General features: G+C 36.0%; 1 protein-coding gene across 2 annotated transcripts in view; it reads left to right on the top strand.

Moving 5' to 3' along the window:
- HSPA4L (heat shock protein family A (Hsp70) member 4 like) overlaps positions 1-14,653 on the top strand; it is a 56,728-nt gene extending 42,075 nt beyond the window's left edge. For both annotated transcript variants that reach the window (XM_003899171.5, XM_003899172.5), the window contains exons 14-19: positions 1,078-1,215; positions 3,414-3,539; positions 4,159-4,266; positions 7,925-8,044; positions 11,181-11,342; positions 13,260-14,653. In XM_003899171.5, the coding sequence (XP_003899220.1) occupies positions 1,078-1,215; positions 3,414-3,539; positions 4,159-4,266; positions 7,925-8,044; positions 11,181-11,342; positions 13,260-13,451 (846 nt within the window). In that variant the 3' untranslated portion in view covers positions 13,452-14,653. The remainder of the gene's footprint in view (positions 1-1,077; positions 1,216-3,413; positions 3,540-4,158; positions 4,267-7,924; positions 8,045-11,180; positions 11,343-13,259) is intronic.
- The last annotated feature ends 11,262 nt before the right edge of the window (positions 14,654-25,915 follow it).

Here is a 25,915-nt window from a genome sequence, read left to right as displayed (position 1 = left end):
AGAATTTAATCTATGCAGGTTAGCCAAATAGATTCATTTCTCAGAGATTATAAAGATTTAATTTTAAATCTTAGATTCTAAAGTTATTTAAAACCTGGAAACTTTTTTTCTGGCATTTTTCAAAATTCTAATTGTTGAACAGCTTTATTGAGATTTAGTTTACATATTCAATTCATCCAATTAGGTGTACAGTTTTTAGTATATTCAGTTGTGCAACCATCATCACAATTTTAGAACATTTTCATCATCCCAAAGAGAGGCCTTGTATCTATTAACAGTGACTTCGCATTTCCCTTCAACCCTCTCCCTGCCAGCCATAGGGAATAGGCAATAGATTTGCCTATTGTGAACATTTCATATACATATAGTTATACAGTATGTGCTTATTTGTGACTGGCTTCTTTCACCAAACATAATGTTTTCAAGGTTCATCCAGGTTGTAGGAAATATCACTATTCCTTTTTATGGCTGAATAATATGACATTGTATGAATACATACCACATTTTATTTAGCCATCTATCAATTGATAGACATTTGGGTTATTTTCACTTTTTTACTATTATGAATAATGCTGTTATGAACAATCATGTACAAGTTTTGCAGGGGTGTGTATTTTCATTTTTCTTGGGCATATACCTAGGAATGGAATTGCTGGGTCATAATTGTTTAACATTTTTGTTAACATTGTTTTGTTAATATTGTCATCTTTAACATTTTGAGGAAGTTCCCAACGGTTTTCCAGAATGGCTGCAACATTTTACAATCCTGCAAACAATGTATGAGAGGTTGCAGTTTCCCCACATCCTCACCAACACTTTTTTTTTTTTTTTTTATAGCCACCGTAATGGGTGAGAAGTAGCTACTCATTTTAGTTTTGCTTTGCATTTCCAACCCAATATTTTAATATAGAAACTAGGATTTAACATACCCAGACTACAAAATACCATCAGTCTTAAGGTAGTACTTTAAAATAAATATAACAGATCACAATCGTTTTGATTTTACTTTCTGTTTTACCTCTTAAATCTATTTTTAAGCTAATTTTAGAAATTTATACTTCTCTTTCGGATTTGCAGTCAGCTGTCTCAGACAAACAAGACCGATTAAATCAGACACTTAAAAAAGGAAAAGTCAAAAGTATTGATCTACCGATCCAGAGTAGCCTATGTAGACAACTGGGCCAAGATCTTCTCAACAGCTACATTGAAAATGAAGTATGTAAATCTGAGTTGATGTTGAAATAGGTGGTAATTTATTCTGATATTTTGTAGAAGTCAATGATTATCTCCAAAATTTAGGGCACTAGTTTATAACTCCTAAGGAATTATATTAAGTAAATTACTAAACTGCTTTATTTTTTACAAAATACTGAGCTGTATTAATGCCTTATGTACCGTGTAGCTTTCATCTTAGTTGCGTGAAAAACATGTATTGCCTCCTCGATAGGGAAAGACTTCTGAAATTGATTCTTCCTTTTATCCTGTCTTTAACAATGACACCCAGCAGACAACATATGGGGAAATATTAGCTGTTCCCCTCTTCTCCTGTGTTGTCTTTAAAGATTATATCTCTATTCAAAATGTTTTCTGACATCCATTAAATTTTTTTTTTAAATCTTTGTCATTCTTGACATTTTCTTACATGTTCTTTTCTATTTATATGTTTAAGTTACAGTCTCTAGAGGAAATGAGTGTTGTTTCTTTACCAGTATCTGTGTAAGAAGTAATTTATATTTTGTAACTTTGCATTTAAGTGGTAGTTCCTAATTTTTACAAGCTTGGCCTGCATTAAAAGGTCAGTCTTCTGACTTTACAATGCTTGCTTTTGTAGTATCTACCTATATCATCTATTCATTAATTGTTAACAGCTGCATTTTATGTGAAGCAAGCATTCCTGGAGATCCTGAATAATTTGGAATTTGTGTGTCTTGAGAAAAACTTTCCCAAAGGAATGAATTGTAGGGAAGCACGGTTATAGCAAATTTTGTATATAAAATGAGATTTTCTTAACTTTTGAATATCTCATTTTCAGTTCACAAATATGAATACATGGTAGTTTATAAAGGGATTCTTATGTTTACATGTGTTTTTATTAAAGTGAAAATTTTGCTCAAGTATTATAATCTTCAGGTTATTTCTTTGCTTTTGTTCATCATAAACTAACATCTATAAATACTTTTTATTTATACCCTCAAACCTATGAAGTATAGGTTTTGTTAGAGAACTACATTTTACAGGTGAGGAAACTGAGACACAAGTAGATTAAATAACCCAGGATCAGAAATACCCTTTAGATTTGGATCCAGGTGATTGTTCTCCAAAGCTCAATATCATAACAACTATACCATATCCACCCCCACAAGGCTTTTATTCAGTACCAGTTATGTGTCAAACATTTAACTAAATATTTGACATGAATTCTCTCAACCTTATTAGCAGCCCTATGAGTTAGATGGAATTATGCCGTCTGTTTTAGGATAAGAAAACTTACGTTTAAATGATTTTTCTGCTATCTCAAGATAGTAAATAGGGAACCTAGGATTTTAACCTGAGTATGTAGAATGACATAGGTTATGTTTTCTTTTGTTTTTTTAACAGCTTCATTGAGATACATGTACATATCATAACCCATTTAAAGTATACAATCCAGTGGTTTTTGGTATACTACATTAAATTTTTACATGAAATTTGCTATTATAACCATTTTTAAGTGTGTAATTCAATGACTTTAATTACATTCACTGTATTGTGCATCCATCACCACTGTCTGTTTTCAAAACAATTCCATCACCCCAAACGTAAACTCTATAATAACTTGCTTTCCTCCCTTCTCCCAGTCCCCTACTTTCTGTCTTTGTGAATTGCCTAGTTATCAATAGATAAGAATCATGTTAAGTGGGATTATACAATGCGTGTCCTTTTGTGTCTGGCTTATTTGGCATAATGACTTCAAGATTCACCTTGTTTCAGCACGTATCATAACTTCATTTCTTCTTAAAATGAAATAAAATACTACATTGCGTTTATATACTTTTTTTATTCGTTCATCTATTAGTGTGCATTTGGTTTGTTTTTACTTTTTGGCTATTGTGAATAATGCTGCAGTGAACATTGACATACAAATATCTGTTCAAGTCTCTGCTTTCAGTTTTTTTGTGGGTGTATCTAGGAGTGAAATTGAAATTCTGCACTTAGCATTTTGAGGGACAGCCAAAACATTTTCCATAGTGGCTGCAGCATTTTACATTCCTCTCAGCAGTGTACAAGGGTTTCACTTTCTCCACATCCTCATGAATACTTATTTTTTTACTGTAATCATCCTAGTGAGTGTGGAGTGGTATCTCATTGTGGTTTTGATTTCTGTTTCCCTAATGCGTATTCTTATGACAACTAATCTGAAGCTTTTTGAATAGGGGAAGATGATTATGCAAGATAAGTTAGAGAAAGAAAGAAATGATGCTAAGAATGCCGTTGAAGAATATGTATATGATTTTAGAGACAGGCTGGGCACTGTCTATGAAAAATTCATCACTCCAGAAGTAAGTCTAAATTCTGTAATTTTTTGTGAGGACTATTTAAATGTTTACTTGAGAATGCTAGTACAAATTACATAAATAAATGTACCAAATGTTGTTATTGTTGCCAATCTTGGGCCCATATGGGGAAGGTTCTTAGTTATTTTTGCAAGTTGCAGAAGTATGGTTAAAAACATATTTTTGAATAAGAAGTTAGAAAATTTTGAAATTTAATATTTTATACTTGAAAAACATTCTGTCCTTCCATAATTTTTACTTTTTTTAAATTTATTTATTTGAGATAGCATCTAGCTCTGTCACCCAGGCTGGAGTGCAGTGTCACGATTTCAGCTCACTGCAACCTCTACTTCCCAGGCTCAAGCAATCCTCTCACCTCACCCTCACAAGTAGATGGGAATACAGGCACGTGCTGTCACGCCTGGCTAATTTTTTAATTTGTTGTAGAAACATGATTTTGCCATATCACCCAGGCTGGTCTCTTGGTTCTGGGCTCAAGCGATCCTCCCACCTTGGCCTTTCAAAGTGTTGGGATTACAGGCATGAGGCACTGCACTGGGCCCAATGATGACTTTTATTTCTTAGGAAAGTATTTTTAATTAGTGTCTCTCAAATATATTACTAGGACATGAATAAACTGTCTGTAATACTGGAAGACACAGAAAACTGGCTTTATGAAGATGGAGAGGACCAACCTAAACAAGTTTATGTGGATAAGCTTCAAGAACTAAAGGTACATTTTTTAAAGTCCATGTTAGTGTAAATCAGTAATTTTTTCTAAAAATTAGGGTGTAAGAGCACAGTGTATGTTCTATTAATTTTTAATTTTTTAATTGAGGGGAAAATTGTATATATGGTGTACGACATGATGTTTTGATTATGCACACATTGTAGAATGGCTAAGTCAAACTATTTAACAAATGAGTTACCTCACATATGTTTCTTTGGGAGGGAGAACACTTAAAATCTACTCTCTCAAGCAATTTTCAAATGTACAGTATATTGTTATGTATATATGTACAGTAGATCTCTTGGACTTACTCCTCTTGTCTAATTGAAATGTTGTGTCCTTTGACCAATAGCTCTCCATCATACCACCTGATAACCACCAATTCTACTATCTGCTTCTAAGAGTTTACCTTTTTTAGAGTCAACCTTTGAGATCATACAGTATTTGTCTTTTTGTGCCTGGCTTATTTCACTTAGCATAATGTCCTCCAGGTTCATCTAAATTGTCTCAAATGACAGGATCTATTTCTTTTTAAGGCTGAGTAGTATTCCATTGTGTATGCATACCACATTTTCTTTGTCCAACCTTTAATTGATGGACACTTACATTGATTCTGTATTTTGGCTATTGTGAATAATGCTGCAGTGAACGTGGAGTGCAGATATCTCTTTGGCATACTGATTTTATTTTCTTTGGATATATACACAGTAGTGAGATTGCTGGATCGGTATGTTTTTAGTAAGTACATGAAAAATTACTAAATCAGAAATGTATAAGAGGAAATGTTCTAATTTTAAAAGCATTTTGAGAGGCAAGCAGTGCTACATAATTGAAATCAGATATTGTATAGTCATAATGTCAAAATATAAATGTTTATAGATGATCAGTGTTACTTTTGCACAAGTTAAATACTACTGGCATGTCTTTAAGAAGTGATAAGTATATCATCTTGACCCTTTCTTATCCATTAAGGGAGTCATCCTCTTCCCCTGCTCCTCTGACTCTTAACTGTCTGATGTTAGGGAGTAATACTACAGTGGCCTGTTGTATTTTCACAGTGTAGCTCATGGGGATACCTGACCAGCCAAGGACTTAAAAAATAGTACCACTGCTCTTGAATTTTAACGTCCTTTCACAAATAAGGAGACTTGGCCACAAAATCTCCTTTTTTAGGTCAGTGGTGTTATTTTAGGGAAAGATCACTGTTGACTCCTTTCTCCATACTTGCTACCAAATCTGGAAAAAATACTTAAAAGATTAAAAGTTTATATTGGGCTGGGCGCTGTGGCTCACACCTGTAATCCCAGCACTTTGGGAGGCCGAGGCGGGCAGATCACAAAGTCAGGAGATCGAGACCATCCTGGCTAACACGGTGAAACCCCATCTCTACCAAAAAAAAAAAGAAAATACAAAAAATTAGCCGGGCATGGTGGCGGGCACCTGTAGTCCCAGCTGCTTGGGAGACTGAGGCAGGAGAATGGCGTGAACCCAGGAGGGAGCTTGCAGTGAGCTGAGATCACGCCACTGCACTCCAGCCTGGGCGACAGAGTGAGACTCCATCTCAAAAAAAAAAAAAAAAAAAAAAAAGTCTATATTGGGAGGATGAAGGAAATTTTCAGTCATTCCTTCTTAGTATAGATCATAGCAGTTCTTTAATGTGCATATGAATTACCTGGGTGCTTACTGAAATGGAAATTTTGATTCAGTAGATACAAGGTGGACCCACTTTTAACAAGCTTCCAAGTGATGCTGATGCTGCTGGTCCCCGAACCATTCTTTGAGTAGCAAGGGATTACATAGATGCTACATGATGACATTAACAAGGATTTTTAGAATATGGGAAAAGATGGCCCTTTACAACTTGGGACAGGCATGAGGTGGGGGAGGGTGTGCAAAAGAAGTTACTCAACTTAAAAGAAGTTAATATTGTGCAAAAAATTACCTTCATGCCAACAAATTACTTCCAAAGGAAATAATTAGAAAACCTAAGTTTATGATAGCAAAACTAGGCTTTACCATATCTTCTTGGTGGTTTTTAATCCCTATCTCCCTAAAAGAAACACAAGCCGGCCAGGCTCAGTAGCTCACACTTGTAATCCCAGCACTTTGGGAGCCGAGGTGGGTGTATCACCTGAGGTAAGGAGTTCCAGACCAGCCTGGCTAACATGGTGAAATCCCATTTCTACTTAAGAGTACAAAAAATTAGCCAGGCATGGTGGCATGCACCTGTAATCCCAGCTACTCAGGAGGCTGAGGCAGGAGACACGCTTGAATCCAGGAGGCGGAGGTTTCAGTGAGCTGAGATCGCATCATTGCACTCCAGCTTCGGCAACAAGAGTGAAACTCCTTCTCAAAAAGAAACACAAGCCAAGCAGCAGAGGCCAGTAGAAATAACTGGAAATCCCAGCAGTTCCTATCATGGATTCTTCTGCTTCAAATATATAAGTAGCCATAGAAATTAGTATTACAGAAATTTTCACAAGTTTTACTTTTTCTGTAATGTTGGCAATTTGAGAGGCCAAGGCAGGAGAATCACTTGAAGCCAGGAGTTCAAGACCAGCCTTGAGCAAAAAAGCAAGACCCCATCTCTACAAAAAAATAAATTAGCCAGGCACAGTGGTATGTGCCTGTAGTTCCAGGTTGGGAGGCTGAGGCAGGAGGATCACTTGAACCGAGAAGTTTGAGGCTACAGTAAGCTGTTGCTATTGCACTCCAGCCTAGGTGACACAGCAAGACCCTGTCCCAATGGAAAAAAAAAAAAAGCACTACTTGCTTCGCTTTCAAAAACATTTAAACTATAAAGAATATGATATGAATAGACCAAATTTAGTAATGGTATCCTGGAACAGATGATAATGAACTCTGAATAAAGACTGTAGTTCAGTTAATAGTAATGCTCCAGTGGTAGTTTCTTAGTTTTGACAAATGTATCCTAAGATGCTAACATTAGAGAAAAGCATAGAGAAGCGTCTGGTGCTTGCTCTCTGTATAATTTCCTTTTAACTTTTCTGTAAATCTAAAATTGTTCTAAAATAAGCCGATTTTTATTTAAGTATATAAAGAATTTAAAAGAAAATAGTTATTTTATCCTTCTAATGTGCTCCCCTTCCCAAAACTACAGTCTGTTTTAACATTTAGAAACTCTTTATTCCAAGACATGTAGGGGAAAAACCTACATATACTACAGTACTCATTTTACTGATTAAATATACAAATAATGTTTACTTGATAATAATTATCAGTCCCAGTAATTATGTTGTACATAGAGGGTTATATTATGGTTTTGAGTATTTGATACCAAGTTTCAAATCTACAAATTCTGCATGCAGTATAGTTTTTATGGTTTTCTTATTTTAATAGTTCTACAAAGTTTTAACACCCAGCTTTTAAGGAATTAAAGTTTTGATTGAGATTTCGGATTGGAGAAGCTAAGACGTAATCTTAATGAGTGAGAAAAAGAGATAAGGTGTGAGGAAGGCATCCGTGTGTAGGATTGAGGAAGCAGCTACTGGAACTCGCTTCCATATAGGAAAATAAGAGGGGACATATTTTTATCTGTCCATCTTTTCTATTTATCATCCTATAAGGGCCCTATAAAAGTTTTCTGTTAAAACTCAAATAATAACAATTTTTCTTCTTTAAAAATTTCTCATGTTGACAGAAATATGGCCAGCCTATTCAAATGAAGTACATGGAGCATGAAGAGAGACCAAAAGCCTTAAATGACTTGGGAAAAAAGATCCAACTTGTCATGAAAGTGATAGAAGCTTATAGAAACAAGGTATTGAATTCATAAAGCCAATTGTTGACGATGGCATGTGCATGGTACATAGAATGGGGCAAATCTAAAAGTTCTCAGCTACAAAGCTATATCAGTTGTAGCTATCAAATTCCAGAGACTTTGTATACCAAATTTAAAACTTACTTTTTTATTGGAGAATTTCACTTAAGGATTCTGATACATTTGAAATACAGTGAAGGTACGGAGCTTTCATCTTTTAGAATTTCCTGAAACTACATTATAAAATAACCCAGTGACCAAATCCATTGTTTTCTTCTTAGCGATTTCATTTTTATGTTTTTTATGTAGTGAAACAGAGGACCTCTTTGACTTTTTTTTTAAATTATGGGCCTCTTTGAGACTGGACTCTGCTAGCCATTATTTTGTTTCTTGGCTCATTTTTCTTTTAGTTGCTTTTTGTCCTCCAGTCCATTAGTCATCCATAATCTCCTGTATGCTTTATTCTTTTATAAACATATTCAAATCTATATAACCTTAATCTTTCCACTGTCTTTAAGTCTCAAATATGTAGTTATACAGATGATATTTCCATTTAGATATAACCATAAAATTTGAGAAAATTAAGCTTATTGTTTTGTTTCCTCTAAATCAGTAGTTATCAGACTTTTTTTAAGACAAACAATATTTTAGGCTTTACAGTTTTTACGTGTCTATACAGCTATTCATATCTCCATTGTAGCACAAAAGTACCATAGACAGTATGCAAACTAATGGACATGGCTGTGTTCCCAAAAACTTTATTTAAAAAATCATAAGCAGTGGCTGGATTTAGCTGATGGTACAAGTTTTTTGATCCCCACTCTAAGGAAATATTCTCTGTAATCCCTAGTTTTTGTCATTGATGTTAAACGTGCATTAGTAGGAAGAAGAGACCAGCACCAGAAATACTCAAACATGTGAAAATAGCTTACATTTATTGAGCATGTCATGAATTTTAAGTACTTTGTGTGGATTATCTCACCAGGATATATCCTATACAAAGTTAATGTTATCTTTATTTTACAACTAAGAAAACAGAAATGCTTAAGCAACTTACTGAGGTTTACCCAAGTAGTTAATGATGGAATCAACATTCAAACCTAACCAGTCTGACATCAACATACAAATTCTCAGCAACTATATTGCTTCCCACTACACAAAATGGAAAAGAGTTACTTATTTTAGAAGTAAGAGATTCTTGAGTTTTGTGAAACAAAAACTGCAGTCCAGCAGACCTAAAGGAAAAATTCAGGTATTGATTGTAAATATGCCTGTTAATATCAGTGTTCAAATTGTTCTTATAGGCACAGATAGAATGTAAGGATAATGAAAAAGAAAGAAGAAACAACCCAATGAAAACACCAAGAATATTTTAAATCTGGTATAATTACTAGTGGCACAGTTCTCCCCAGGCTTTAGCTATCTTCTTCAATATACAGGTTTAAGATATTATCTCACACAAGGCAAGACTTCACTTTTGCTCAAACATTTGAGTTTTTATTATGTGCTAGGCTATTTTCTAGGTGATTGAACTATAGTGTCAAACAAAACATTGAACTTGTTTTTAATATGCTTCAATAGTGAAAAGTGGACAATAAATTACTGTAAGTTATATCAGATAGTAATAAAAAGCTGAAGAAAAAGTAAAGGACTGCCAGAGTTGGTAGAAGTTTGTCAGAAGGGTGTACTAATAAGGTGATACACATGTTAGGAGAGAAATGAAGAAGTGAAAACTCAAAGATATGTGATAACTGGAAGAGAAATGTTCTAGACAAAGAATTGCAGTTGCAAAACACCAAGGGGAGAACATGTTAGAGGAACAGCAAGGTCAGTGTGGTTGAAAATAGGGGTAAGTGTGGCAGTTGCCAGATCATAAATGGGTCTGTTGGCCCTTGTAAAAGTTTGGGTTTTACTCTGAGATAGGAAGCTGTTGGAGGTTTTTGAGCACAGGAGTAATAACATTTGGCTTTTTTTTTTAAGGATCTGGAGGCAGAGAGACAGATTAAGACATTATTAGAATAATACCAGCAAGAAATGATGGAGGCTCGAACCCAGAGAGTAGGGTTGGGGAGCCAAGAAGTGGTCAGATTTTTCCATTTATTTTGAAGGTAGACGCTTTTAAGATTTCCTGATAGATTTGATGTAAATCTATCACAAATAAGTTGAAAACGACTCCAAGGATTTTGACCTGAAAGAATGAAGTTTCCATTTGCTGAGATGAAGAAAACTGGGAAGAGGAGGTGGGGACATAATCAGGTGTTTGAAACATAAGCATTTTTTTTTTAAGCATGTAGGTAGAGAGATGAATGAGGATGAACTGGCAAAAGAAACTTAAAAAGTGATCCATGACATAGGAAGAAATTCAAGAAAATGTGGCAACCTAGAAACTGAGTCAGATGATTGATGCATAATTTCTGATCATACAAGCAGAAAGAGGACTTGGGTATCTGAGGGAACTTTATGGGTTTTTTGTTTGTTTGGGTTTTTTTCCTTCATATATATAGCTTTATGGTTTTAAAAATGGCATCACCATCCTCCCACTTCTTTGACTTTGGAGTGTTCTTACATTCTCTTTCCCTTTATATTCTGTGTCCAAACTGTAATCCATCAGGAGATTCTCTTTCTGTATGTTCATTGCCATTTCTTTCTGATTCTATCACTACTAATCTAAACCATGACTACTTGGTTGTCTATTACATGTGACAACTGCAGTTTCTCTTTTTCAGAAAGAATTTTGTCATTTTTCTAATCAAGAATTTAACATACTTTTCTGTTATATATTCATAATTTTGTGTCTAATTTGCTATATGCCTTGTTCACCTTATTTCTCCTTTACACATTCCATTTCGTTGCAGCTTCTTTCTTGGCTAAGTGCTTTCTCCATGAGTATTCCTTAGTAGTCATTCTTTCCCAAACGTGATTTCTTCAGAGAACCTTTCCTTTTTAAACTCACACTGATTTTATCTTTTATCCCATTCTCTTCAGTTCTGTGTTACTTGTATGTGGTTTCTTCAGATGAATACATTTGAGGTATACAGTCAATAAGAGTCTAAATTTTTAAAGTAGAAATTATTAATAAACTGGTGCTACCTGAAAAATCATTACATGCAGTCAAGCTTTTTTTTTTTTTTAATAGGATGAAAGATATGACCATCTGGATCCTGCTGAAATGGAAAAGGTTGAAAAATATATCAGTGATGCCATGAGTTGGCTGAATAGTAAGATGAATGCACAAAACAAACTAAGTCTCACTCAAGATCCTGTGGTAAAAGTTTCAGAAATAGTAGGAAAGTCAAAGGTAAGAAGTTTACAAAATTGCCTTTTTAATGGTTTCAAGGATTAAAATTTTTTAATGAGAGTCATACTTTGGCAAATAATCAACTTGCAGAAGAACTTAGAAGAACAGAAATTTAAGGCTAATTTTTTATTTAGTTAAAAAAATTAAGATTTTAGGTATGGGGTAATTGATTTAATTTGTCATACAAGGCTGGTTTTTAAACTTCAAGAGTAATATAGAATGAAATAAAAGCAATGTGGCAACTTTTGATTAAGTATTTCAGATTTATAGGTTGGATGAGACCTCTAAGTCTTCATTACAGAATTTTTCAGTATAAGTCTGTCTTTGACCTAGTTTGAAGTGTATAAATTTTCATGGTAAAATCTTATTCTGAGATAAACTTTTCAGTTTAAAAAACACTGCCAATGAAAATGTTGGCCAGGCGTGGTGGCTCATGTCTGTAATCCCAGCACTTTGTGGGGGTTGAGACAGCTCCTGTCTGTAATCCCAGCACTTTGTGGGGGTTGAGAAAGCAGACTGCTTGAACCCAGGAGTTAGAGACCAGCATAAACAACATGGCGAAACCCTGTCTCTACAAAAAATACAAAAATCAGCTGGGCATAGTAGCGCATATCTGTAGTCCCAGCTACTCAGGAGGCTGAGGCAGGAGGCTCCCTTGAGCCCAGGAATTTGAGGCAGCAGTGAGCTACAATCGTGCCACTGCACTCCAGCTGGGCGACAGAGCAGGACCCTGTCTATTTAAAAAAATAAAAAGGCATCTAAATACCTATCACTAGGAAACTAGATCAATAAATTGATTCATCCATACAACACTATGCAGCCATTAAATATAGCATTTTACATATAGAGATATCTATTTAGATATAAAGATGTATACAGTGTATTGCTAAGTTAAATTACAAAACCTAAATAAAATGTGTTCATTTGTATAAATATGTGTGCTCATAGATTTGTTTATATGTATGCGTATGCATGAATATACATCTAGAAGGATATCCACCAAAGGTTAATATTCTTTATTTGTAGGAGATGGAATTTCAGGGGATTTTAAAAATATCATTCAGTATGTTTTGGGATATGTGATTTTTTCTTTTTTTTAACAAAAGCTGGTATTTTTAATAAATGCGTAATAAAAATATTTTTATTCTAACAAAGTTTTGCCAAGAAGCTATAATATATATTTTACTCCTAATGAGATGAGATGTGGAGTGTGACAAGAGCAGTTTGCAACTAAAACATTCCCCCTAGGATGTTAATCCCTATATTTCCGTCCCTGCCCCAATCTTTGTGACATTGATCTTCAAAGGTTTTTAAATTTAAGTAGTGTTTGTATAGTGTTCTTCTATTTGTACGTAAAAAGCAAGGAAATTGAAGAACATTGTTTCATTTAAATTATTAAGTTGCAGTTTACTTTCATGGCACTTTTTCCCTCAACAGAAGAGGCTACTCAGCTATTTTCAAAAAAAAAAAAAAAAGTTGTTTGTGTATTTGTATGATTCCATTTATTAGAATTGTTTTCATATAAATGTTGAAAATTTTCGATTTATGAAATAGGTGTTATTTGATGTAATTCTCATAGCAAAGCATTACACATAATGTAAAGGAAGAATTAAAAATTATTCCTGCCAAAGTAAACTATATTTGAATTATTATAAAGAAACAAGTTTTAGAAAGGTTAAGTACAAAAAATAATTGTTTACGATTCAATAATTTTTGACTGCCACAGACATATACTAACAAAGAAGGTAAATCTTTCATGAGGCATTTGAAGAAAACAGTTGGTTATCTGGCTGAGCTAACACAAATTCAGAAAGGTGGAATTATGTGAAAATTCAGAAAGTTAATGTGAAATTTAGAAAGTTAATGGTAACTTGTTCTGTAATCATTTTAATATAATCAATTTCTTCGTGTCTTTAGGAACTGGATAATTTCTGTAACCCCATCATTTACAAGCCCAAACCAAAAGTAGAAGTTCCTGAAGACAAAGCAAAAGCTAATAGTGAACACAATGGCCCAATGGATGGACAGAGTGGAAATGAAACGAAATCAGATTCAACAAAAGACAGCTCACAGCATATTAAATCCTCCGGAGAGATGGAAGTGGACTAAGTCTTAATTTTACCTTCACATAATTCAAACAGTGCAAGTAACCACGGGGTCCATCTTTTACATCTGGTACACACAACAGATGTTCAGTTGTTCTTAACCTCTTTTTGTCATTTGTTTTTTGGAGTAGTTTTGAAAAGTGTTTTATATTGAGTGCACTTCTGTTCATTTCCATTGCTGCTTACATGAAGCTTTAGCCGAATTAGATTTACAAGACAATTTAAGCTTTCCAGATACATTTTATATCAAACATAACAGAATTGATACATAGTTGGCAACAGTCTACCTTATTTAAAGCTTCTACTGGGATAAACCTCAATTCCTTTATTCAGGAAAGGATACTTTATTGCACTATTGTTGCAGATGCATAGATTTCATTGCAACTTTATTTTGAAAAACAAATGGAAATTGATGGGGTTGAAAGCTACGGAGGCACTGACCTTTTTCTAGTTATTGTATTGTTACAATTTAAATATTAAAACAAATAAGAGCTTTCTCAACAAATTAGTCCATCTCATTGATGTACCACAGAACTCCAAAGCTTTGCTATCATCACATAAATGAACTAAATCACATGTGAAAGAGAACACACCCGATTTTATGTTAAGGTGAAACCAGCAGTTTGCTTCTTTTATTAGTAATGTGGATTGATGTTTTCTCAGAGTAACTCATCTTTTTTGCTTGAAATTTTTGATCTTGTCCTGAAGACTAGCTGCTGCTAAAACAATGCTAGCCTAAAGACACAGGAGTCTGTGACAAAATGACCTTCATGTTAAGGGGAAATGCTGTTTATCTACTCAGACATGCATCTGTGATGTTCATAGCCTTGTTTCAGTTATAATAGTTGTCTTGTTTTTTTCTTAATTGATTTTGTTAATAATACCTTAACACAGGGTAGGGAGAAGTGGCACAGTGTATTGCATTATATACATTTATCATTGATTTACCTAATGTTACCTTGTAGATTAAACACTATTAAGTGGTAATACTTGAAAAGGAGCACTTATACCGTAAGTCTTAGGAAATAATGTTTGTAATAAACTTAACTATGTTACATATCAACAGGCAAAAATATAGAATGTTACATAGTGTTGTATGATGTGATTAAATTATAGTTCCTGCTGTTAACATTACCTTTTGAAACCTTGGCTCCAGTTTTGGTGGTGCTTATACAAATTAAATGGGAAAAGGGACTGTAAACTTAAGATGCATTTTAAGGACTTTATCTGTGCTTCATCACCAAACTTGTTCACATTGTTAATTTCTGTCCAGAGACCTGAAACTGTTTTAAGTATGGGAACAGACCGAAATGATGTTTCGACCTACAAGAGACAGAAGCATAGACAAGTGTATGAGCCCTTATGTCCTTAATGCCAATCAACTAGATTGACCTAGGTTAAAATTTCAAAAGGCTCATTTTCTCCCAGAGCTAAATCTTTATATTAGGAACAACTAAATATTGACTTAAGTTGTAAAAATTGAGAGTATAATATCTTTAGGGATAGTCATTATTTCTCACAACTAGTTCTCTACGAGAGATTTTGTTTCTACAATGTAGTCGGCACTTAATGGAGAGTATGGAGTAGTGCATTTTGCAGGGATTTTTATTCAGTCTTTTGAGGGGAAGAATCTCTTTTTTGCATTAAAAAATCATATAAACAATATATTTTTAAAACTTCTAGTCTTTAAACTTTCTCTTAATTCTCTTAAAATGAAATAGGTATATCAAATAGGTGATTAAATACATTTTTTAAAAACAGATGCTTTTTATTTGTATGTTGAATGTATAGATTCATTTCAGGAAAGGCATGAAGATAATGAAAGCAAATATATAACAATACAAGTAGGGACTTTAAAGGTTTTGTTTGAGTTAAAATATCCACTCACTTGTTTAGGAGCTATGCCTCGGAAACTTCCTGGGAATAAATATGGGAACAACTTTTCTATTAATACATCTAAATTTTCTAGTATATCCTGACATTTTCCATTCCTGCTCTGAAATCACTTTTAGTTTTGTGTTTTCGTCAGATAGTACCACTAATTTTTGTAATTATATAACACTTCATTTAGTAACTTAAATACATCCATATATATATACTTTTTCTACCCAATTATTCAACTTAAAAGATAATTTCAAAAGCAATTTAGCCTTATAATGTATTTATTTAATTCATTAATGAGAGAGAGTGCTCTCTGTAATATAGCTTTGGGTAGACAGTCTAATTCAGTCCAATTTTAATCTACATTAAAATATGCAATGCTAGACAGATTTTCAAAATAAAAAGCTATTATTTCAGAAATTATTTTAAAAGATACATAGTAAAACAGTGTTTTCCTATGGTAAGCAAATAAGAATTAAGTTTGTAGGGAATATTTAGAATGATTAATATAAATTAGTATACTTTGGCTCTGTACTCTTGATAGCCAGTTATACTGTAATTATAAAAAACAGTTGTTAAATAACATAACAGAAGTTTGTGATGTTTTAATTCCTTAGCAGTAATGGAAAATTATTAAGTTTTGGCCAGGTGCCATGGCTAACGCCTGTAATCCTAGCACTTTGGGAGGCCAAGGCATGCAGATCACCTGAGGTCAGGAGTTCAAGACCAGCATGGCCAACATGGTAAAAACCCCGTCTCTACTAAAAATACAAAAAAGTAGCCAGGCATGGTGGTATGTCCCTTGTAATCTCAGCTACCCGGAAAGCTCAGGCAGGAGAATCACCAGGAGAGAGAGGCTGCCGTTAGCCGAGATCGTGCCACTGCACTCCAGCCTGGGCAACAGAGCAAGACTCTCAAAAAAAAAAAAAAAAAAAAAAAAAAAGTTTTACAAAAAACTAGAAAGAGCACAGCAAAGAATATGGCTATTGAAATAACAGATAAACTTGATTTTGAAAAGGATAACAAGGCTGGTCACGGCAACTCACACCTGTAATCCTAGCACTTTGGGAGGCTGAGAAGGGAGGATCACTTGAACCCAGGAGTTCAAGACCAGCCTGGGCAACATAGTGAGACCCTGTCTCTAGAAAAAATAAAAACTTAGCAAGGCATGGTGGTGCACACCTGTAGTCCCAGCTACTCTGGAGGCTGAGGTGGAGGATCACTTAAGCCTGGGAGGTCAAGGCTGCAATGAGCCATGATCATAGCACTGTACTCCAGCCTGGGGCAACAGAGTGAGGCCCTGTCTCAAATACATAAAAGGCAGTGGCTCACACCTGTAATCCCAGCACTTGGGAGGCTGAGGCGGGTGGATCACGAGGTCAGGAGACCAAGACCATCCTGGCTAACATGATGAAACCCCGTCTCTACTAAAAAGTACAAAAGAATTAGCCAGGCGTGGTGGCAGGCGCCTGTAGTCCCAGCCACTCAGGAGGCTGAGGCAGGAGAATGGCGTGAACCCAGGAGGCGGAGGTTGCAGTGAGCCAATATTGCGCCACTGCACTCTAGCCTGGGCAAGAGAGAAAGACTCCATCTCAATAAATAAATAAATAAATAAATAAATAAATAAATAAATAAATAAATAACAAGTCATTTACTAAGAAGAGCTAAAGGAAAGAAAGGTTTCTTACACTTTTTTCCTTTTTTTTTGGGGGGGGGGGTGTCAATTTTCAGTATAGTAAGAGCTAAAGGTGAGAAGTAAAGGTTTCTTAGACTTTTTTTTTTGGAGGGGGGTATCAATTTTTAGTATATTTGTGATTAATTCCATGATAGAAGTCTTTAAAGAGAATTTTGGGGCTCAATTTAACATGTCACTGTTAAAGCACTTAATCCAAATTAGCCCATCTTTTAACTGGTTTGAAAAATCTATATTTATTAAAGGCAGTAGACATCTGAATATAGTAATCAAATTATCTGATTTTGGTTTAACTCCAAATACATACAACCATTCCTCCATTTTCATAAATTTGAAAAATAATAAGCCTCTCCCATTAGGATTTTCTGTTTTGTAGTAAATAGTTGGTATTTGATAGTCCACAATTAAAGTCATTGCATTAATTTTACAAATTATAGATTTAGAAATGATTCTTAAGTGATTGGTAAAATATAACTTTCTCAGTTTTTAAAAGTCTACAAAACATTTTTCTTTTGAGACAGAGTATGGCTTTGTTATCCAGGCTGGAATGAAATGGTATGATCTCAGCCCACTGCAACCTCCACCACCTGAGTTCAGGCGATTTTTCTGCCTCAACCACCTGAGTAGCTGGGACTACAGGTGCATGACACCACACCCAGCTAATTTTTATATTTTTAGTAGATACAGAGTTTTGCCATGTTGGCCAGGCTGGTCTTGAACTCTTAAGCTCCTGACCTCAGATAATCCACCCACCTCAGACTCCCAAAGTGCTGGGATTACAGGCGTGAGCCACGTACCCAGCAAAAATTTTTGCTTTTAAAGTTAGTGTTATTTTGTGGTTAATCTAAAGTTTTGAATTGCAAGCAGAATTTGTTTTTTTGATATTTGTATAAACTGTTAACGAGAAGCATAGCTAATTGTACATATCAATATACATTTAAAATCTGGTAACACTGGTTAAATAGCCCTTGATGACTTTTCCTGTGGCATGAGAGGGATATGCTTATAAAGATTAATTCTGATACTATCCTCTTATTAACTACAGTATGTTTTGCAAAAATCAGTCCACTTAGCAAACTAATCTTTGTAAAGCAGTCAGTTTCAGAAGATACTTTTTTATCAAAAAAGATAGCAGGTTTAACATTATACCTTTCGGTTTTTGCCCAACATTTGATTTAATATAAAGTAAGAATATAAAATAATTTTAAGAAGCATATAATTTCTTTTGATAAAAAGTAACAAAAATCTAATGCAGATCAAAGAGCAAGGCTTTTAAACAAAACAAGCAAAAAGAAACTTTAGCTATTTAACTCACATCTCTAATTTAAAATGCATGAAAATTACATTCTTTGTTTTTGTTTTTGTTTTGTTTTTGAGACAGTCTCACTCTGTCACCCAGACTGGAGGGCACGATCTCTGCTCACTGCAGCCTCCACCTCCTGGGGTCAAGCCTCAAGCAATTCTCCTGTCTCAGCCTCCCAAGTAGCTGGGATTACAGGCACCCATCATCATGCCCAGCTAATTTTTGTATTTTTAGTAAGACGGGGTTTCACCGTGTTGGCCAGGCTGGTTTTGAACTCCTGACTTCAAATGATCTATCCACGTCCACCTCCCAAAGTGCTGGGATTACAGGTGTGAGCCATGGCACCCGGTCAATGTTCTTTTATATATTCATGTTTTCTAACAAAACAGCTTTGGATTTATAATGCTGCCAGATGTCATTACAAATTTTTTTCTAAATTCAAAGGTAATTATTTCCAACAATAAAAGGGCACCTGGAATTTTCAGAACATTAAAAAACTGAAACCGCTTAGAAGAAAAGAAGAAACCTAAATGTCTATGGAAGTGATCAGTGTTAAGTGGGTGATGGCTCTTTCATCTTCCTTATCCCTAAGGATACTTCTAACATGTTGTTAGAATAAGTATTAAAAGAAAAAGTAGGTTTGCTGAAAAACGTTACTAAATGACTTGGTGCTGCTCCCAAGTCAAAGAAACAAAGCTAATTCAAACAATGTACATTTGGTTCAGTCAGGCAAGTCAAAATCCATAACAAAAAAAAATTAATAGTATGCTCTTTGCTTTGAAATCTCTAATTTATTATCATGCCCTAAGTCACAGGATGATTATTAGGAAAATGTCATTGACACCTAAAAATTACCTATCCTGTAAAGAGACTGGTGAAATTCAACATATTTTAAATAATTTAATTGCATTATAGCATATAAACTATAAATAAAAATGATCTTTGTCTTTCTTTTATCTTGCTTTATCCTCTTATCCAATTCTAGACTCTTAAATAATCACTGTATTTTTCTCAAGTATTTGTTATTTTTTATTATCCTTTAGATCTTTTTGTTCATGGTTTTTTAAAAATAGTTTCACTGATAATCCAGTCACTTGGATAGTTAATTTTATTTTTGTTTCCTTTTAATACTTATTCTTCCTGTTAAGGGTTTCTTGGCTTTAAATTCGTATGATAAGCCATGTTATTTGTGTCATTTAATAGTAGCATTCTGGAGTGTGTGTGTGTGTCTTCATATATATATATATATATATATAGTATTCTGGCCTTGGAATACTTTAATTCTGGACCAAAAGAGGTCAATTTTGTGAGTATTGCCTATTAAGCAAACAACATCCTTCATTTTTAATCCAAATATCAATTTGACAGAATAACAAGGGTTAGAAATTCAGAATAGCTGTTAAACACCTTTGATTCTTTGCTGCTGTCTGGTTATGTACATGTGTTGTGCATCTTCCTTATTTTTTTAGTTTCCTAAATTTTTTGCTTCTGGGGACTTGAGTATTTTAAAATGTTCTTAAAATTATATGAATCTACCCAGAATGTAGATTTAAAATGTAATTAGAGGCCCCGTGCATTGGCTCACGCCTGTAATCCTAGCAGGTGGATTGCCTGAGCTCAGGAGTTTGAGACCAGCCTGGGCAACATGGGGAAACCCCGTCTCTACTAAAAATACAAAAAATTAGCTGGCTGTGGTGGTGCATGCCTGTAGTCCCAGCTACTCGGAGGCTGAGGCAGGAGAATCACTTGAACGCTGGCGAAACCCCATTTCTACTAAAAATACAAAAAATTAGCCGGGTGTGGGGGCGGGCGCCTGTAGTCCCAGCTACTCGGGAGGCTGAGGCAAGATAATTGCTTGAACCCGGGAGGTGGAGGTTGCAGTGAGCTGAGATCCTGCCACTGCACTCCAACCTTGGGGGACACAGCGAGACTCTGTCTCAAAAAAAAAAAAGTAATTAGAAATGGAAATCTAGGTAAAGGAAGCTTTAAAGTGTTGTATTTTTTCCCTGAAATAAACTTTTATGATTTAATGTCTTGGAAAGAGACTCACATTAAAAGTGGTTTTTATATTTAGTAGGATAAAGCCATTGTTATTTAATACCACAGCAAATAGAAGCAATTTTTAATGAGGTTACTGAATTGTTTAGTATTCGTAAGGTGGCATCCAAGTCATCTTTTCTCTTCTCCAACCATTATTAAAATAACTTGACACTTTGGGAGGCCAAGCTGGGCAGATCACCTGAGGTCAGGAATTTGAGACCAGCCTGGCCAACACGGTGAAACCCCATGTCTACTAAAAAAAAATACAAAAATTAGCTGAGCATGGTGATGTGCACCTGTAATCCCAGCTACTCTGGAGGCTGAGGCAGGACAATAGCTTGAACCCAGGAGGCGGAGGTTGTGGTGAGCCAAGATCGCGCCACTGCACTCCAGCCTGGGCGACAGAGCAAGACTCCATCTCAAGGAAAAAATAAAAAATAAAATAATTTATGTATGTAATGACTGGCTCTAGTCATTATGGAAAATAACTTTTGGCAGTTTAGTTCCTACTTGTTAACAATTCCTCTTTTTAAGAGAGGTACTACATTTGATTTCTCAATTTTCCAGTTTGTTTTCAATACAAACAGCAACCATTGAAATGCAGGAAATTGTTATCAAGTGATGTTTCTATAAAAATAATTGAGATTCACCTGTAATAGACCCTTTAGCTTTAATAAGCAGACATGAGAATGGTTTATGATCTTAAGTTGGTAACATTCTAGAAATATATATTTGTCATAGAATTTTAGTTCACAAACATATCCATAAGAATGTTTACACATGGCAGTATCAAAGCATATAAAATATTTTCTATGTATGTAAATTGCATCTTTATGCTAGTGAACAAAGTAGCAATAAATGTAGTTCATTTTTGGATGGCAGTACACATTGTTAACAATCGTGTAATTATAATAAATATGTCTACCTACTCCTTGAACCATGAATTTTGCACACCTGAGATTTAATTTTCACCTATTGAACTGTATTGATTTGATGATGGTCTGTGGACAGATCATCAAGTTCATTTACAAAAATGTACTTGGCAATGAGGGTTTTTAAGTAACCTGGCAAAATTTTCAAACCTTCAGATACTATTGATTCTGAAAACTAAAATAGTACTTTGCTAATGTTGGAAGTGTTGTTAGAGAAGAACCCAGGAATAAATGAATTTGAAGACTTTAGAAATTCTCAACAGGCAAAGGGAAGCTTCCTGCCCCAGTGATTCTGATAATAGCTCCTCAGTTTTGAGGATTGCTGTTCCTGATAAAAATGTGTCAAATAGCTTAGCATGCTGGGATAAGAAAATGGCTGAGGTCCCCTGGTCTAGACTGGAGCATTTGGTGCTTAATTTTTTTGTGGTTGGACAACTTGGGAAATTTGAAGGATTTGGAGCCTCAATCCAGAAAAGTGTTTATACGCCTATGCACTTTAAACTTTCCAATGAAATGCAAGTAAAGTCTAGAAGGCTGAGTAACTGGCAGTTCATTCCTATTTCACTAACTCCTGAATTTGGAAGAATAAGAGAGAGTTTTGCTTTAAATCAAAAACCTGTTCCTAGTGATTAATGAGGTTAAGAGATGGTAACCTTTCAGAGGTGAAGAAGGAATGTCTGTAAGTACCCAATACTGTATCCACAAAATTTTACCATTTTAAAAGGTAAGGAAATAGGTTCAAGACAGTTCAGACATCCTGCAGTTGCCAGAAGGCAGTATGAAGCCAGTTGTGTCCAGCTGTGGTGATAAAGCAGTATAAACCTGAAAGTATTTGTGTATTAGGCAAAAATCAGGTTAAATTTAGGTAAATAGGGAAGAAACAATGTGTAATAAAATGAACCCTGTTAAAGGCAACAGAGAAGCAAAGAAATCACTAACAAATCCAAATATCTAAGTAGTTACAGTAAGTACCATAAACTTGCCAGTTTAAAGACCACATGTGGGCCAGGCGTGGGGTGCGGTGGCTCACGCCTGTAATCCCAGCACTTTGGGAGGCCGAGGCGGGCAGATCACAAAGTCAGGAGTTCAAGACCAGCCTGGCTAATATGGTGAAACACCATCTCTACTAAAAAATACAAAAAAAAATAGCCGAGTGTGGTGGCGTGTGCCTGTAGTCCTAGCTACTTGGGAGGCTGAGGCAGGAGAATCCCAAAAAAAAAAAAAAAACACACACACACATACGGTTTACAGACACTTCTTAAACATAATGATGTAATAGTTGAAAATAGGTGGGAAAAGATATACTAAAAATCTATCAAAAGAGAAGTGTGACAATCAGATAAAATTGATTTTGCTTTGGAATTACCTTAAAATTGATTTTAAGGTAAAATAATAAAGGGAGTGTTGGAATAAAGAGTAAGCTTTTAACAATGATAAATGGAGCAATTCACCAGGATTATAACTCTGAAACAGCCTCAAAATATATGAAGCAATTCACAATGAGAAGCTGAAACCCATAAGAATAGTAATAGGCCATGTGCGGTGGCTCACGTCTGTAATCCCAGCACTTTGGGAGGCTGAAGCAGGCACATCATTTGAGCCCAGGAGTTTGAGACCAGCTGGGCAACATGGTGAAACCCTGTCACAAAAAAATTTTAAAAGCCGGGCATGGTGAATAAATACGTAAAAGAATAGAGCAAAATTTAAAAGCTGGATCTTTTCAGTAATATATAATAAACTGTCACTGGACTATTAGGTAAAACTTTTCCAAGTACACATGGAATAACATATTTACAAAAATTCATTATAGTAGACCACAAAGCAAAACTTAAAACTGAAGATCATAATAGTTTTTCAGACAAGAGAAATCACCGTATGAGACAAGATTAGAAATCACCTATGAAATAGAGTATGGTGACTATAGTTAACAGCATACGCATATATTTCAAAGTAACTAGAACAGAGAACTGGTCATGTTCCCAACACAGAAATGATAAATACTTGAGGTGACAGATACCCTAAATATCCTGACTTTATCATTACACATTCTATGCATGTAACAAAATACCACATACACTCCACTAATATGTATAAATACCAGTTTTGAAATGTTTTTAATTTTAAAAAATTATGTAGATACTCCAAGACACGCCAAATGTCCATATGCTTGGATTGAAAGAATTAACTTTTAGAAATGTAAAATCATGTTGAAAATTAGAAGATACTTCAAATGACAGTCAATATTAAGTTACTTTAGCAACCGTACCCCTTAAACTCCAACTTCTTTTTAATATACTCCATTTTTCCCATTGCATCTATCCCTATATATATGTGTGTGTGCATGTATGTATACACGTTAACTGTAAAATGTATCTTCCCACTCCATAAGGGCAGCAATTTTTATCTTTCCCATACAACTACAAGGATGCCTGGCACATAGTAAGGATACAATTTTTAAATAAATGGAAGCTGCATCTAAGACTTGGTAGCATGCAACTAAAGTGTTAGTTTATATGCTTTAATGCATATACTGAAAATGATGATTTAATGACATACTCATCCAAGTAGAGATAGACAACAAACCAAAAGAACTTGGAGGGAATTAATGGCATAAATTGATAATGGAATTTTCCCAAGATGGTGTGCCTCAGCCACTTGGAAATAGCAAAATAATGCATAAAGATCCACTCTGTGAGCTAAAACACACGCACACACACACACGGAAATTCACGGGAATAGCAAAAGACACCCCAGATCCTGAGGAGGAGAAGGTGGACAAGTGGCCCCCATGATAGTCTCTGGCTGATAAAAGTGAGTGACACTCCAGTACATGAGAGGGGCAGAGAGCCAGTTTCCGTGACTCACCTTTCCACTAGGAATCCGTGCAATTCAGGCCAAGGGAGAATAACTTGTTTCTCTCAAACCCCGGGAGATAACCTGGGGAGAGGCTAAGAGACAGACACCAGGAAAAGCTGCAGCCATTTTACTGGACTTGGAACTGAGATGAGGACGCAATCTTTAACTGGGGCTTATACAAAGTCAGTCACTGGCCACGTGGCAGAAGGGGCCGTTGCAGGCGTTTTAGTCTCTGTCTGGGGATTGGAGCACATGCTCTGAGCAGGAAATGGTCCACATGGCCAGAATTCAGCGGCGAGTATGGAGAGTGCCCCAACACTAGTCGTTGGAATTGGGCTCCCTACCACCGCAGGACTAGAGGACTGGAGCGGCAGGAGAGTTGCTGACGCTGAGGTTTATCATGGGTGGCGAGACTTGAAACCAGAGACAGCCTTGCAAGCTAGAACCAGTCTGCATGTGTCTGGGTACCCTACCTGCTCCCTTGGTCAGTCGGAAGAGTGCCCCACCAGTTACAAGGAGTGGGAGGTGGACTCCACTCTGTCTTGCCTGGATTGGGAGCAATGGGTCAAATTCCTCTTTCCTTGCAAAGACATCAGTGTCAGGGGTGCATTCTCTGCAGTACACTCGTAGTCCCACTCATTCAGAGTAACTTTAGCGGCCCAAGTCACGTTTCCCTTCCTGTGCAAAGATCTTGGTACAGTGGCACTCTCTCCACTCCAAACCCAGGCATATTCCAGGCATTTGGAGCAACCACGTTCCTGGATTAGCAGCCTGAGCTGCTCCTCCCTTTTCCTGGAAAGACCTTATTGCACCAGTAGTACCTCCACTCCTTGCCAGGGTACATTTTCAGTCATTCAGAGTACACAGTAGCCTAGATTAGGAGACAGAGTTGCCCCTCCCTTACTGTGTAGAGAACTTGGTGCAGCAGGGCCCTCTTGGCCCCCACACCCAGGCATATCTTCAGGAATCTGGAGCACTGGATCATCTGGATTAGCAGCCTGAGCTGCCCATCCCTTTCCCTGCAAAGACTTTGTTATAGCAGCAGTTGTTCACTGTTCACCAGTGGACACATTTCCAGGTCACTGGGCATCTGCTCACCTAGATTAGGAGCCTGAGGTGCCCTTTCCTTCCTGTGCACAGATCTTGATACAGTGGTGCACTCTCTGCTCCATGCCCAGATGTAACTCCAGGCTTTCAGTGCACCTGCCCCCTGGAGTAAGAGTTTAAGCCACCTTCCCATTCCACACACAAAGAACTTAGTGCAACAGCACTCCCTCTGCTCCACTCCCAGATGTAACTCCAAGCATTTGGCACACCTACTCCCATGGATTAGGAGTTTGAGTCACCCCTGCTTTCCCTCTTGTGGTAGCAGTTTCTCTGCTCCTGCCCTGGGCTTATCTATACCTGATTTTGTTACCAGTGGAAGGTATCTGAGTTACTGGCAACAAATCCATACAGGTCTGCAGCAACTTCAATTCTTGCATCCTCAGAAGAAAGAATTTGACTGAGGGGCATAAAGCAGAAAAAGAGACCAAGGCAAGTTCCAGAGCAGGAGTAGAAGTTTATTTAGAAAGGCTTTAGAAGAGGAAAGAAAGGAAAGTTCACTTGGAAGAGACCTAAGTTGGCACCTGAAGGTCAAGTGTGACATTTAACTGTGATCCTACTTTATAGGCTCACCTTTTTCCCATGACTCTTCCCTTAGGATGGGCTGCTTGCATGCACAGTGCCCTCCTTTTGCTTGGGAGGTGAACATGTGCAGTGTG

This window comes from Papio anubis, chromosome 3, assembly GCF_008728515.1.
Source record: "Papio anubis isolate 15944 chromosome 3, Panubis1.0, whole genome shotgun sequence".
Classification (NCBI taxonomy): Eukaryota; Metazoa; Chordata; class Mammalia; order Primates; family Cercopithecidae; genus Papio; species Papio anubis.
This window is presented reverse-complemented; position numbering and strand designations above follow the sequence as displayed.